This window comes from Vulpes vulpes, chromosome X (assembly GCF_048418805.1).
Source record: "Vulpes vulpes isolate BD-2025 chromosome X, VulVul3, whole genome shotgun sequence".
Classification (NCBI taxonomy): domain Eukaryota; kingdom Metazoa; phylum Chordata; class Mammalia; order Carnivora; family Canidae; genus Vulpes; species Vulpes vulpes.
Genome location: NC_132796.1, coordinates 91,694,414 through 91,707,861, shown reverse-complemented (window position 1 = coordinate 91,707,861; position 13,448 = coordinate 91,694,414). Strand labels below are relative to the sequence as shown.

The 13,448-nt window shown below is 40.6% G+C and overlaps 1 protein-coding gene across 15 annotated transcripts in view; it reads right to left on the bottom strand.

Annotated features, from left to right (window-relative positions):
* GRIA3 (glutamate ionotropic receptor AMPA type subunit 3) overlaps positions 1–13,448 on the bottom strand; it is a 281,453-nt gene that overhangs the window by 89,704 nt on the left and 178,301 nt on the right. For all 15 annotated transcript variants that reach the window (XR_011998189.1, XR_003237942.2, XM_072743737.1 and 12 more), the window contains one exon: positions 3,527–3,688. Coding sequence is in view for 13 of the 15 variants with exons in the window: in XM_072743737.1 (XP_072599838.1) it covers positions 3,527–3,688 (162 nt within the window). In the remaining 2 variants the exon portion in view is untranslated. The remainder of the gene's footprint in view (positions 1–3,526; positions 3,689–13,448) is intronic.

Genomic DNA, 13,448 nt, shown 5'->3' with positions numbered 1-13,448 from the left:
CAATACTTCATGATGCTGCCTCTTTCAGGCAAGAACACTTAGTTTCTATTCCTTGGATATACTGATATGCTCTACTAGGGATGAAACCAGTCACTTAATACAAGGGGCTTGATTATCTGTGATTTGATAGGGCAGATACCTTTTCATTAAATGAGTCAACGAAGTCTGATTAAAATAAGCTAGCCTCTGTTTTCCAGGGGTGATAAATACTGGGAAGATATGGAATTCTACTGATTTTTTTAATGAGGCAAAATGTCCTAGGGGGAGTTTTCTCTCCATAGTATGTCCAAATAGAATCGGGAGTGAATACATTGTCATCTTTACAACTATCTATTTACTTTTCTTACTTTTCTCATGTTACTTTTCTTTCACTAGCAAATCTTCAAGTGTGACTATAACAGGGGGCATATAGTCTCTCGTGGAAAAAAAAAAAAAGATTTGTGTCTGTCCATCCTAGCACTACATAAACCCAACATGGTGGTGCTCTCTTTTCCAGCTGACTGCATGAATTGTCTATAATTCCAAGCCATGCCAAAAGAGCTATTTAATTTCTACATTCTCTCAGCTCCTACTTACCAATGTATGAGCATGTAAAAAGAAAGCCCTAAAAGGCAACATTCATAAAATATAGAATAAATTAAGCATCAGGATTGTAATCTCTAGACAATTTTATTTCCTAATAAAAAATATTGTATCATTTTTTAAAAGTGGGCTTTTGGTCTGATTGCTATAGAGTGAGTTTCCATGACTAATACTACGCAAAAGCATCTGAAAGTTGTAACCATCTGTTTAAAGATTCCATTTTCCTAAGCTTTTTAAAGGGTTTTTCTTATAAATAGTTCTTCTCAGCAAGTTCTGAGAATTGTACTTTCTACATACCATGAATTATCAATAAATAATCCAGAGCTAAGATTGTTTTCCTTCTCTTTTGTACAACCTCTATAACTTCTGAGCAAACATAGACTACTCTGTAGTATTCTTTTCACCCTTTTATCCTTGTCGTTTTTTGTGCCTAAGACACGGTGCCTGACACTTGGTGTACCCCTTAAAATATTGCATAAATGAATTTTTTGCCTCTACCTATTACCTGTTAAACTTAGGATGGCAAAGCAGTGGACAGGTAGTTTATGAAAATCTAAATTTGTATAAGCTCACTTAAATGTAGTGGGTGGATTTAGTACACTGAAAAAATTTGAATCATCAGGGAACTGCAAATCAAAAGCACATGAGATATCACTTCATACCTGTTATAATGGCTAGTATTAAAAAAAACAGGAAATAATGAATGTTGGCAAAAATGTGGAGGAAAGAGAGCCCTCTTGCACTCTTGGTGGAAATGTAAGCTGGTGCAGCTACTATGGAAAACAGTATGGAGGTTCCTCAAAAAATTAAAAATAGAACCATCATGTGATCTAGCAATTCCACTTCTGTGTATTTATTCCAAAAGAAACAAAATCACTATTACAAAAAGATATCTGCACCCCCACATTCAGTGCAGCATTATTTACAATAGCCAAGACATGGAAACAATCTAAGTGTCATCAACAAATGAGTGGCTAAAGAAAATGCGGCATATACATATGTATAAGCTCTCTCTCTATATGTATATATATATATAGTGCAATATAATATAAGCTCATATATAGTGGAATATCATTCAGCCACAAAAAGAAAGGAAATCCTGCCATTTATGACAGCATGGATAGATCTTGAGGGCATTATGCTAAGTGAAATTAAGTCAGACAGAGAAAGACAAATACTGTGTGATCTCACTTAAATGTGGAATCTAAAAAAAGCCAAACAAAACTGAACTCATAGAAACAGAGAACAGATTGGTGGTTGCCAGAGGTGGGGGTGGGGGTAGGGGATGGGGGAAATGGGTAGAAGTAGTCAAACAGTGCAAACTTCCAGTTATAAGATAAAGAAGTCCTGTAATGTACACCACGGTGACTATAGTTAACAATACTGTATTGTATTTTGAAAATTGCTAAGAGTAGATTTTTTTTTTTTTTGCTAAGAGTAGATTTTAAAAGTTCTCATCACAAGAAAAAATTGTAATTGTGGTGGTGATGGATGGTAACTAAAGTTATTGTGGTGATCATTTTGCATTTTGCTATCTATCTATCTATCTATCTATCTATCTATCAATCATCTATCTCAAGTCATTATGTTATATACCTAAAACTAATATGTCTGTATGTCATGTCTACCTCAATAAGAAAGAAAATAATCATCTTGAAAGTAATTTGACTGCAAACCCTAACATCACAGGGATTGTGACCATATTTGCTGAAACACATCAGGACGCCTGATCTGACCATGGGACAGAATGTTTTAAAATGGGACTACCCTGGAAAGATCCGGCATGTATGCTATGACCACTACAACTACAGAATACAACTTACCTAGCACGTGGCTTAAATGAATGAACAAATCATGCTTAACTCCTAACTTTTCTAAAACATACCATTTGTATAAAGTCAGGGCCCACTTGTATTATAGTCTCATGTGGCTCATTTAGGGTGGACCTGACCAGGTGATACAGAATGTGTCTCTTCTCTGGTTTAGGTCCCCACTGTTCTCTCTCATTCTATTCTTTCTGGGGAGGATGTGAGGATGGGTATCTTGAAACCTTGAGAAAAGAACTATTCACCCCCTTTCTTTTTTTTTTTAGGGAAAGGCCTTGACTCTACTTTGGTTCCTTATCTTGGTCACAGGGATCCCACAGCCATGGTATATACATACTGTCACTGTATAAGGAAGGAAGAATTTAAAGTCAGTTTTGTATTTGAATCAATGCACTGAGGGAATGGTTACTTAAAATATAAACACTTAAAGGGTCATTTGTGTTACATGAATAACTTTCCTGTAATTTATCTGTTTTAATTCCTCATTTTTAAATAATGGGATTTCGAGCCATTGGGGAACACCTGTGAAAAATGTGCACTCTAAGCATGACTTTCTACCTTTAATATTCTTATCTTGATTTCATGAAAATGAGCAACTTAGGTAATCTAATTACTTTTAAAGATACTTTTCCAAGCAGGAAAACATTTCCGTTCAATATATGTACAGACAACATGCGCTCTGTATTACAGCCCAATTCACTTGGGTGTACTGAGATTCATGAAACTTATTAACACAAAGCAATCACATAAATAATGTAAAATCTAATTTTCTGTTTCAGACTATCAATCTTCCTTACCTATTCCCACTGCCCCCACTCTTTGCCCGACTCAGGTTCTTGTAATATTGTAAATTGTTATGAGCATGTTACAAATGAAATTCATTAAAAAATTAGTTAACATTCCCAAACCCCAGGTTTTAAAGGGCCTCCTTCTCAATCGCTTCTTTATTTGCAAGCTTAGTTTTCAAACGCAGCAGCACCTGCAGTTTGGTTTTTAGCATTCTTGAAACGCTTCTGAACGAAGGCCACTTGATCACAGGATGGCCGTAAATATATAAAGGCCATACTGAGATGTTGTGAAAAGCTGGCCTAAGGTTTCTGCATGCCATGGAACATTACCTTTAGTGGTGCATTCTTGGCTTCAGGGAATTCCCTTTCATCTAGCCTCACCCAGCGCTGAATAAACTGCTGAACCATAGGGTTTTCATTGTTGACAATCTGGAATCCTGTAATGTTGGCTCCCCCATGCATGACTCTTTCTAGCAAAATATCGGTAAAACCCTAGAAAGAGAGTGAAAGAGAATCATTATTTGTGGGAGGTGGTGAGTTCTTACCATATCTGTTGGTTAGAACGCTAAGGAGAAAATGAAAGGTCCTTCCTCAGGATCACTCTCCAAACAATCAAGAAAACCCTGAACACAGTGTTCTATGTCAATTACATCTCAATTACGACAACAACGATGACGCTTACAGATACTAAAAAATGCTGGATTTGGACTAACTCCCGGGTACTAGGTCTCCGAAACTACAGGCATGGAGAAAATATGCATTCTTTCGTTTTAGTGCCTCTTTATTTAGTATTGCTGCTGCAAGGACAAACATGGGTGCCAACTTCAAGCAAATGTTTTGATTTGTTTCACTTACCTGTATTTTTAGTTTCTCTTCACTGAGTACAAATACAATGCTTCACGGAACTGGGAAAGTGTTGAAACGCTTGACCCTAACTAGAGGTTTAAAATCTTTTCTTCAGCTTAACATGCCAAGCACAGCAGATTGCTTCAGATTCTAATGATGAGTACTTTCAACATTTGTGACTTACGGAAATGCCAAAGAGCGAAACTGACAGCTTGGTTGTATATGATGGTACAAACCCCAGGGTATGTCTCACATGTGTTTATAAACAAGTCTTGACATCTACTTCAAATCACACACCATTTTCTTTCTCGCTCTGGTTACCATCTGGTGTCTCTGTCACCTAAGTCTCCTGAAGGAATCTCTTCAGGTTCGCACCAGGCCATCTCCACCTGGGTACCACCAGCTCCACTGGGCACTGCTATCTTCTAGAACACTTCTCCCAGGAATTGTGCTGTTTCTGCTGGATGCCTGGCTCTTGGTAGTTGCAGTAGATGCATTTATGTCCTCAATGGGCTGAAGTCAACAATTATATTCATAAAGAAATGAGGAGAATTCTCCTCCCTTCTTTAGAGTCTCTTGCCCAACATTTTAATATACAATTTTCAAATATATAAAAAAGTTGAAAGAATTGTACAGTGAATACCCATATAGTCTCAAATCAGATTTCACAATTAGTATTCTTCTATCCATCCATCACTCCATTTTGTTTTCTAGATGCACTTTAAGTTGTGGACATTATATACTTCACACCAAAAGACTTTGGCAGGAAGTCATTAACTAGAGTTCAATTTTTGTTTGCAATTTCTTTCTTCTTTCTTTTCTTTTCTTTTCTTTCTCCTTCCTTCTTTCCTTCCTTCCTTCTTTGAGGTAAAATTTACATCCAATGAAATATACAAATCATAAATGTAGCACTTGATGAGTTCTGATAAATGCATACACCTGTTCTCTGAAGTTTTTTTTTTTTTTGGATTCTAAGTTTTTATTGAAGTATAACAATCATATAGAAAAGTACAGTTATCTTTAAGTATATAACCTGATGAATTCTCACTAACCGAACACATAAATGTAACCAATATCCAGAAGGGCCCCCTCTGTGTGCCTCTCTAGTCACCACCCCTACTCCCACTTCTTTTCATTCACCTTTCTTTATATTTTAGTGAAAAAGCTTTATCAGTTACTGCTCGCAGCCCCCTCCCTCTTGCTTTCACAAGTGGGCCTTGAGTCCATGGAGACTGGACAAAGAATTTGCATCACTATCATTCCTCCTTTCTGATAACCAAAAAACTGTTTTTAAAATTAACATTAACTTGTTAGGTTGAGCTTTGTCCCACAGTCTTCCTTAATGAAGGAAACTAAGAATGCTTTCTCCCATTTGCTGCCCCTCTGCACTACAATCAGCAGAGAGACTGACTTGGTATGAAGTAGTAGAGGCTCCAAATAGGGCTTAAGCCTATTACCCAAATCCCCACGCTTACCCCCTGACATATATACAAATAAAGAGCCTGGGACAAAATTTTAACAAATGGCTTTAATTCACTCACTGTGCCAAACTGTATTTGTCAGTTAACAAGTATTATACAAGAACATTGACCAACTGCCCACCTGCCTGCTGGCGGGGATGAAGAGTGTGCCCTCTGATGCTGTCCTGTGTCTTAAAAGCCTGGGCTGGACAAGTGGAGCTCCTTTCCTTGAAAGAAGGGGGTTGAGAATGCTTCTGCCACCATCCTGGTCTTCAGGGTCATTGCCACAGCATGCACTAGGAAGCAGTATCTCTTGCGCCCCTCACACTTTCATAAGCATCATACTCCTGTTTGCCTAATGTCCATAGCATGTTAAAATGGCAACAGAAAATTAACAAAAGGGAGGGAGAGAGAAAGGATCCCTGAACTCTCATGTCTTAGGGCACAAGAGCTAGCACTTTAGTCTGGTTACTCACCATGTTGCTTCTTTCCAGAAAGATGTTTCCTCACTCTCCTTTTCTTGGCATGGATACTAAAGGGAGGGGTGTAGCTCATATTTACCTCACCAATCATACCCACTTACTCCCAGTAGGCTTTATTCTGTCATGTAGGCCCACATATTCCTGCTTGGGTATCTTCCTCTCCAATAAACACATTATAATTTGAAAACATCTTCATAGGCATCCTCTGCACTCATCTTTCTACCTCACAGCAACCATACCACTGAGGACCTAGAAGTTTTTCAGTCAATCCATGTTTTATGACAGACATGCCTGTGGATGAGTTCTGGAACGCACACCTCAGAGTGGAATCAGCCTGGCTGTCCTCACAGGAAGAACTGCATCCACACCAACTCAAATCAAGCCGGGGCAGGTCACCTCAAACCATTCTGGCTGGCAAGATACATACAACACTAGCGCCTACTGACTGCCCTGAGGGCTTATCCTTCTGTAAGGTCAGAAAGCACTAACATGGCCTCACAGACAAAATGGAGACAGAAGAAATAGGGTAGAAAAAGAAAGGAGGTAATAGGTATATAGAGAGATGAGACACCTTGTTGCTTAAGGGCAAGAGTTGGCTGGCTTCTGGTCTTCCTTTGTTTCATTTGTGTACATTTTGCTTATTTGTAATCTCTTAGATTCTATGGCCTGAATGTTGCTCTGGTGCTCAGGATTTAGATGCAGCAACCCACATCCTCAAGGTTGAGACAATCAAGCCTAGATTCTCCCTATAAACCCTCTTAAAAGATATAAATACAGCTGAGCTGACAAACAAATATCAAGGAAGTAGGAGGAGAAAAGGGAAAGGAGGTGAATGGTAGAGAGGGGGCTGTGAAGAAAGTGGTTCTGGCTAATAGTCATGCGTTGTCATCCTATTGATGAAAATTTTTTAAAAAAAGAATTTGATTTTTGTACCAAATATTGCTAAGTCCCATGGTTTGAGTGGCCACCGATAGTCCCCAAGATATAAAAACTAAAATTGTTAGATTTTTCTTTTTGAAATGGCAACATACCCGCCTCAAGTTTGGATCTAAATGCCAAATACCTCTAAACCCTCTGGAAAAAAAGACTACATTAGAAATGTAGCAATGTACAAAAGACATGACCATTAAGCAGATGAAAGGGTAAAGAGACAAAACAGTGAAGAACGATGAGGAAAGAAGGAAGTTAGGAGAGAGCTGTTAGCTGGAGAGCAGAAACCGCCTGATTCTTAGCCGCGCTTGCCATTTCTGTTCGATTGTTTTAAAACATATTGTTTTCTACCACATATTTCCATTGTAGTTGTGGATAAGCATAGTTCGTGATGCTTTGAAAACTGAGGCCTGACTCTCCCCAAAGCCTCAGCAAAGACACTAATTCAGCCGACCTGACAACCAAACCTTCAACAGACAAGGGATGCTATGAACAACTGGGGGAAAAGAGACAAATGGCAGGTATGGTGGCATCAGGGAAGAGATTCTGGTTTTCCTTCTCCACTTACCTTTCAACTTTAAATCATTATTCTTGCTCATGACCACTTGCTAGATTTTCTTTTTTGAGCTTCTCATCCACAGTCCTTGAGTTTGGAGAACTGAGGACAAATGCCCTAAACTCTCTGTTAAGACAGTAAGTGGACAGATCTGAGCACCATAGATCCAGTAAGTAACAGCAGAAAGGAGGAAGGGGAGAATGAGAGCCTGAGAGATGGTAGAAGTTGGTGGTTTCCGGTCTTTTCTTGTTACCCCTCAGTGATCTTTACTTAACGTCTGCCACCCAAAGTTGGCACTTTGGGGGATTTTGATCCCCTGTCTTCCCTAAACTTTATAAAAAAGCTCCCCCCTCCCCATCACACTGTGATCTACAAGTGGGACTTGCCATTCTGTCTGGTTTTTTGTTTTTGTTCTTTGAGAACTGAAGTCTTTGGCTTCCCTAAAGCCTTTGTCAAACTGCCCATACAGATTTTATCGCCCAAAAGCCACTAAGTAAAAGTGGAGAAGGGAAAGGGGGGTAAGATATAGAGACAGATCTTTAAGAGAGAGCTACTTTCCTCCTAGTTTCCCATTTCATTCTTTCACATGATCACTGCACTTGGGAATGGCTACCCAAAATCTGTTATGCGGCGAATTTAGAGTCCTCAGATGCTTTAAAACTTCTGGAAAAATCTAATGACTCAAAGTAGATGAAGGACCTAAATGTGAGATAGGAATCCACCAAAATCCTAGAGGAGAACACAGACAGCAACCTCTTTGACCTCGACTGCAGCAGCTCTTTGCTAGACACATCTAGAGAGGCAAGGGAAACAAAAGCAAAAATGAACTATTGGGACTTTATCAAGATAAAAGGGTCCTGCACAGCAAAGGAAACAATCAACAAAACTAAAAGGTAACCTATGGAATGGGAGAAGATATTCACAAAGATCTCAGATAAAGGGCTAGTGTCCAAAATCTATAAAGAACTTAGGAGGAGGGGCAAATGGCGGAAGAGTAGGGTCCCCAAATCACCTGTCCCCAACAAATTACCTAGAAAACCTTCAAATTATCCTGAAAATCTATGAATTCGGCCTGAGATTTAAAGAGAGACCAGCTGGAACGCTACAGTGAGAAGAGTTCACGCTTCTATCAAGGTAGGAAGACGGGGAAAAAGAAATAAAGAAACAAAAGGCCTCCAAGGGGAAGGGGCCCCGCGAGGAGCCGGGCTGAGGCCCGGGTGAGTGTCCCCAGGACAGGAGAGCCCCGTCCCGGAGGAGCAGGAGCTGCACCAACCTTCCCGGGCGGAAAGGGGCTCGCAGGGAGTTGGAGCAGGACCCAGGAGGGCGGGGATGCCCTCAGGCTCCCTGGGACACTAACAGGCACCTGCACCCCGGGGAGAGTGCGCCGAGCTCCCTAAGGGCTGCAGCGCGCACGGCGGGACCCGGAGCAGCTCGGAGGGGCTCGGGCGGCGGCTCCGCGGAGGGGGCTGCGGGGCCGGGAGCGCGAATCCAACAGCGCAGGCCCCGGAGCACTGGGTGCCGGGACACAGCCCAGGATCCGGCCTCCCCCGGGGACAGGCAGAGGCCGGGAGGGCACAGGACAGCAAGGACGCTCCTGCCCCGAGCTGAGCAGATCAGCGGCCCCGCCCCGGAGCCTCCAGGCCCTGCAGACGGAGAGCCCCGGAGTTACTGCGGGAGCTGATCCAGGGCTCCAGAGCTGCCCCTGCCACTGCGATTGTTCCTCCTGGGGCCTCACGCGGTAAACACCCCCACTGAGCCCTGCACCTGGCAGGGGCAGAGCAGCTCCCGCAAGTGCTAACACCTGAAAATCAGCACAGCAGGCCCCTCCCCCAGAAGACCAGGGAGACGGACCAGTTCCAGGGGAAGTCAAGGGACTTAAAGTATACAGAATCGGAAGATACTCCCCCATGTTTTGTTGTTGTTGTTGTTGTTGCTTTTGTTTCGTTTTGTTTTTTTTGTTTTTTGATTTGTTTCCTTCCCCCACCCTTTTTTTCACCTTTCTTTCTTTTTCTTTCTCTTTTTCTTCTTTTTTTCTTCCTTTTTTCTTTTTCTCTTTTCTTTCCTTCTTTCTCTCCTCTCTTTTTCTCCTTTTCCCAATACAACTTGTTTTTGGCCACTCTGCACTGAGCAAAATGACTAGAAGGAAAACCTCACCTCAAAAGAAAGAATCAGAAACAGTCCTCTCTCCCACAGAGTTACAAAATCTGGATTACAATTCAATGTCAGAAAGCCAATTCAGAAGCACTATTGTACAGCTACTGGTGGCTCTAGAAAAAAGCATAAAGGACTCAAGAGACTTCATGACTGCAGAATTTAGATCGAATCAGGCAGAAATTAAAAATCAATTGAATGAGATGCAATCCAAACTAGAAGTCCTAAGACGAGGGTTAACGAGGTGGAAGAACGAGTGACTGACATAGAAGACAAGTTGATGGCAAAGAGGGAAACTGAGGAAAAAAGAGACAGACAATTAAAAGACCATGAAGACAGATTAAGGGAAATAAACGACAGCCTGAGGAAGAAAAACCTACGTTTAATTGGGGTTCCTGAGGGCACAGGAAGGGACAGAAGACCAGAATATGTATTTGAACAAATCCTAGCTGAAAACTTTCCTAATCTGGGAAGGGAAACAGGAATTCATATCCAGGAAATAGAGAGATCCCCCCCTAAAATAAAAAAAAAAACCACTCAACACCTCGACATTTAATAGTGAAGCTTGCAAATTCCAAAGATAAAGAGAAGATCCTTAAAGCAGCAAGAGACAAGAAATCCCTGACTTTTATGGGGAGGAATATTAGGGTAACAGCAGACCTCTCCACAGAGACCTGCCAGGCCACAGGGCTGGCAGGATATATTCAGGGTCCTAAATGAGAAAAACATGCAACCAAGAATACTTTATCCAGCAAGGCTCTCATTCAAAATGGAAGGAGAGATAAAGAGCTTCCAAGACAGGCAGGAACTGAAAGAATATGTGACCTCCAAACCAGCTCTGCAAGAAATTTTAAGGGGGACTCTTAAAATTCCCCTTTAAGAAGAAGTTCAGTGGAACAATCCACAAAAACAAGGACTGAATAGATATCATGATGACACTAAACTCCTATCTCTCAATAGTAACTCTGAACGTGAATGGGCTTAATGACCCCATCAAAAGGCGCAGGGTTTCAGACTGGATAAAAAAGCAGGACCCATCTATTTGCTGTCTACAAGAGACTCATTTTAGACAGAAGGACACCTACAGCCTGAAAATAAAAGGTTGGATAACCATTTACCATTCCAATGGTCCTCAAAAGAAAGCAGGGGTAGCCATCCTTATATCAGATAAACTAAAATTTACCCCGAAGACTGTAGTGAGAGATGAAGAGGGACACTATCTCATACTAAAAGGATCTATCCAACAAGAGGACTTAACAATCATCAATATATATGCCCCGAATGTGGGAGCTGCCAAATATGTCAATCAATTAATAACCAAAGTTAAGACATACTTAGATAATAATACACTTATACTTGGTGCCTTCAATCTAGCTCTTTCTACCCTCGATAGGTCTTCTAAGCACAACATCTCCAAAGAAACGAGAGATTTAAATGATACACTGGACCAGATGGATTTTACAGATATCTACAGAACTGTACATCCAAACTCAACTGAATACACACACATTCTACTGCAGTGCACATGGAACTTTCTCCAGAATAGACCACATACTGGGTCACAAATTGGGTCTGAACCGATACCAAAAGATTGGGATCGTCCCCTGCATATTCTCAGACCATAATACCTTGAAATTAGAACTAAATCACAAGAAGTTTGGAAGGACCTCAAACACGTGGAGGTTAAGGACCATCCTGCTAAAAGATGAAAGGGTCAACCAGGAAATTAAGGAAGAATTAAAAAGATTCATGGAAACTAATGAGAATGAAGATACAACCATTCAAAATCTTTGGGATGCAGCAAAAGCAGTCCTAAGGGGGAAATGCATTGCAATACAAGCATCCATTCAAAAACTGGAAAGAACTCAAATACAAAAGTGAATGTTACACCTAAAGGAGCTAGAGAAAAAACAGCAAATAGATCCTACACCTAGCAGAAGAAGAGAGTTAATAAAGAGTCGATGGAATATTACTCAGCAATTAGAAATGACAAATACCCACCATTTGCTTCAACGTGGATGGAACTGGAGGGTATTATGCTGAGTGAAATAAGTCAATCGGAGAAGGACAAACAGTGTATGTTCTCATTCATTTGGGGAATATAAAAAATAGTGAAAGGGAATATAAAGGAAGGGAAAAGAAATGTTGGGAAATATCAGGAAGGGAGACAGAACATAAAGACTCCTAACTCTGGGAAACGAACTAGGGGTGGTAGAAGGGGAGGAGGGCGGGGGGTGGAGGGAAATGGGTGACAGGCACTGAGGCGGACACCTGACGGGATGAGCACTGGGTGTTTCTCTGTATGTTGGTAAATTGAACACAAATAAAAATTAATTAAAAAAAAGAAAGAGTCGAGCAGAACTCAACAAAATCAAGACCAGAAGAACTATGGAACAGATCAACAAAACCAGGAGTTGGTTCTTTAAAAGAATTAATAAGATAGATAAACCATTAGCCAGCCTTATTAAAAAGAAGAGAGAGAAGACTCAAATTAATAAAATCGTGAATGAGAAAGGAGAGATCACTACCAACACCAAGGAAATACAAATGATTTTAAAAACATATTATGAACAGCTATATGCCAATAAATTAGGCAATCCAGAAGAAATGGACGCATTCCTGGAAAGCCACAAACTACCAAAACTGGAACAGGAAGAAATAGAAAACCTGAACAGGCCAATAACCAGGGAGGAAATTGAAGCAGTCATCAAAAACCTCCCAAGACACAAAAGTCCAGGGCCAGATGGCTTCCCAGGGGAATTTTATCAAACGTTTAAAGAAGAAACCATACCTATTCTCCTAAAGCTGTTTGGAAAGATAGAAAGAGATGGAGTACTTCCAAATTCGTTCTATGAGGCCAGCGTCACCTTAATTCCAAAACCAGACAAAGACCCCACCAAAAAGGAGAATTACAGACCAATATCCCTGATGAACATGGATGCAAAAATTCTCAACAAGATACTAGCAAATAGGATCCAACAACACATTAAGAAAATTATTCACCATGACCAAGTAGGATTTATCCCCAGGACACAAGGCTGGTTCAACACTCGTAAAACCATCAATGTGATTCATCATATCAGCAAGAGAAAAACCAAGAACCGTATGATCCTCTCATTAGATGCAGAGAAAGCATTTGACAAAATACAGGATCCATTTATGATCAAAACTCTTCAGAGTGTAGGGATAGAGGGAACTTTCCTCGACATCTTAAAAGCCATCTACGAAAAGCCCACAGCAAATATTATTCTCAATGGGGAAACACTCAGAGCCTTTCCCCTAAGATCAGGAACAAGACAGGGATGTCCACTCTCACCACTGCTATTCAACATAGTACTGGAAGTCCTCGCCTCAGCAATCAGACAACAAAAAGACATTAAAGGCATTCAAATTGGCAAAGAAGAAGTCAAACTCTCCCTCTTCGCCGATGACATGATACTCTACATAGAAAACCCAAAAGCCTCCACCCCAAGATTGCTAGAACTCATACAGCAATTTGGTAGCGTGGCAGGATACAAAATCAATGCCCAGAAATCAATGGCATTTCTATACACTAACAATGAGATTGAAGAAAGAGAAATTAAGGAGTCAATCCCATTTACAATTGCACCCAAAAGCATAAGATACCTAGGAATAAACCTAACCAAAGAGTTAAAGGATCTATACCCTAAAAACTATAGAACACTTCTGAAAGAAGTTGAGGAAGACACAAAGAGATGGAAAAATATTCCATGCTCATGGATTGGCAGAATTAATATTGTGAAAATGTCAATGTTACCCAGGGCAATATACACGTTTAATGCAATCCCTATCAAAATACCATGGAC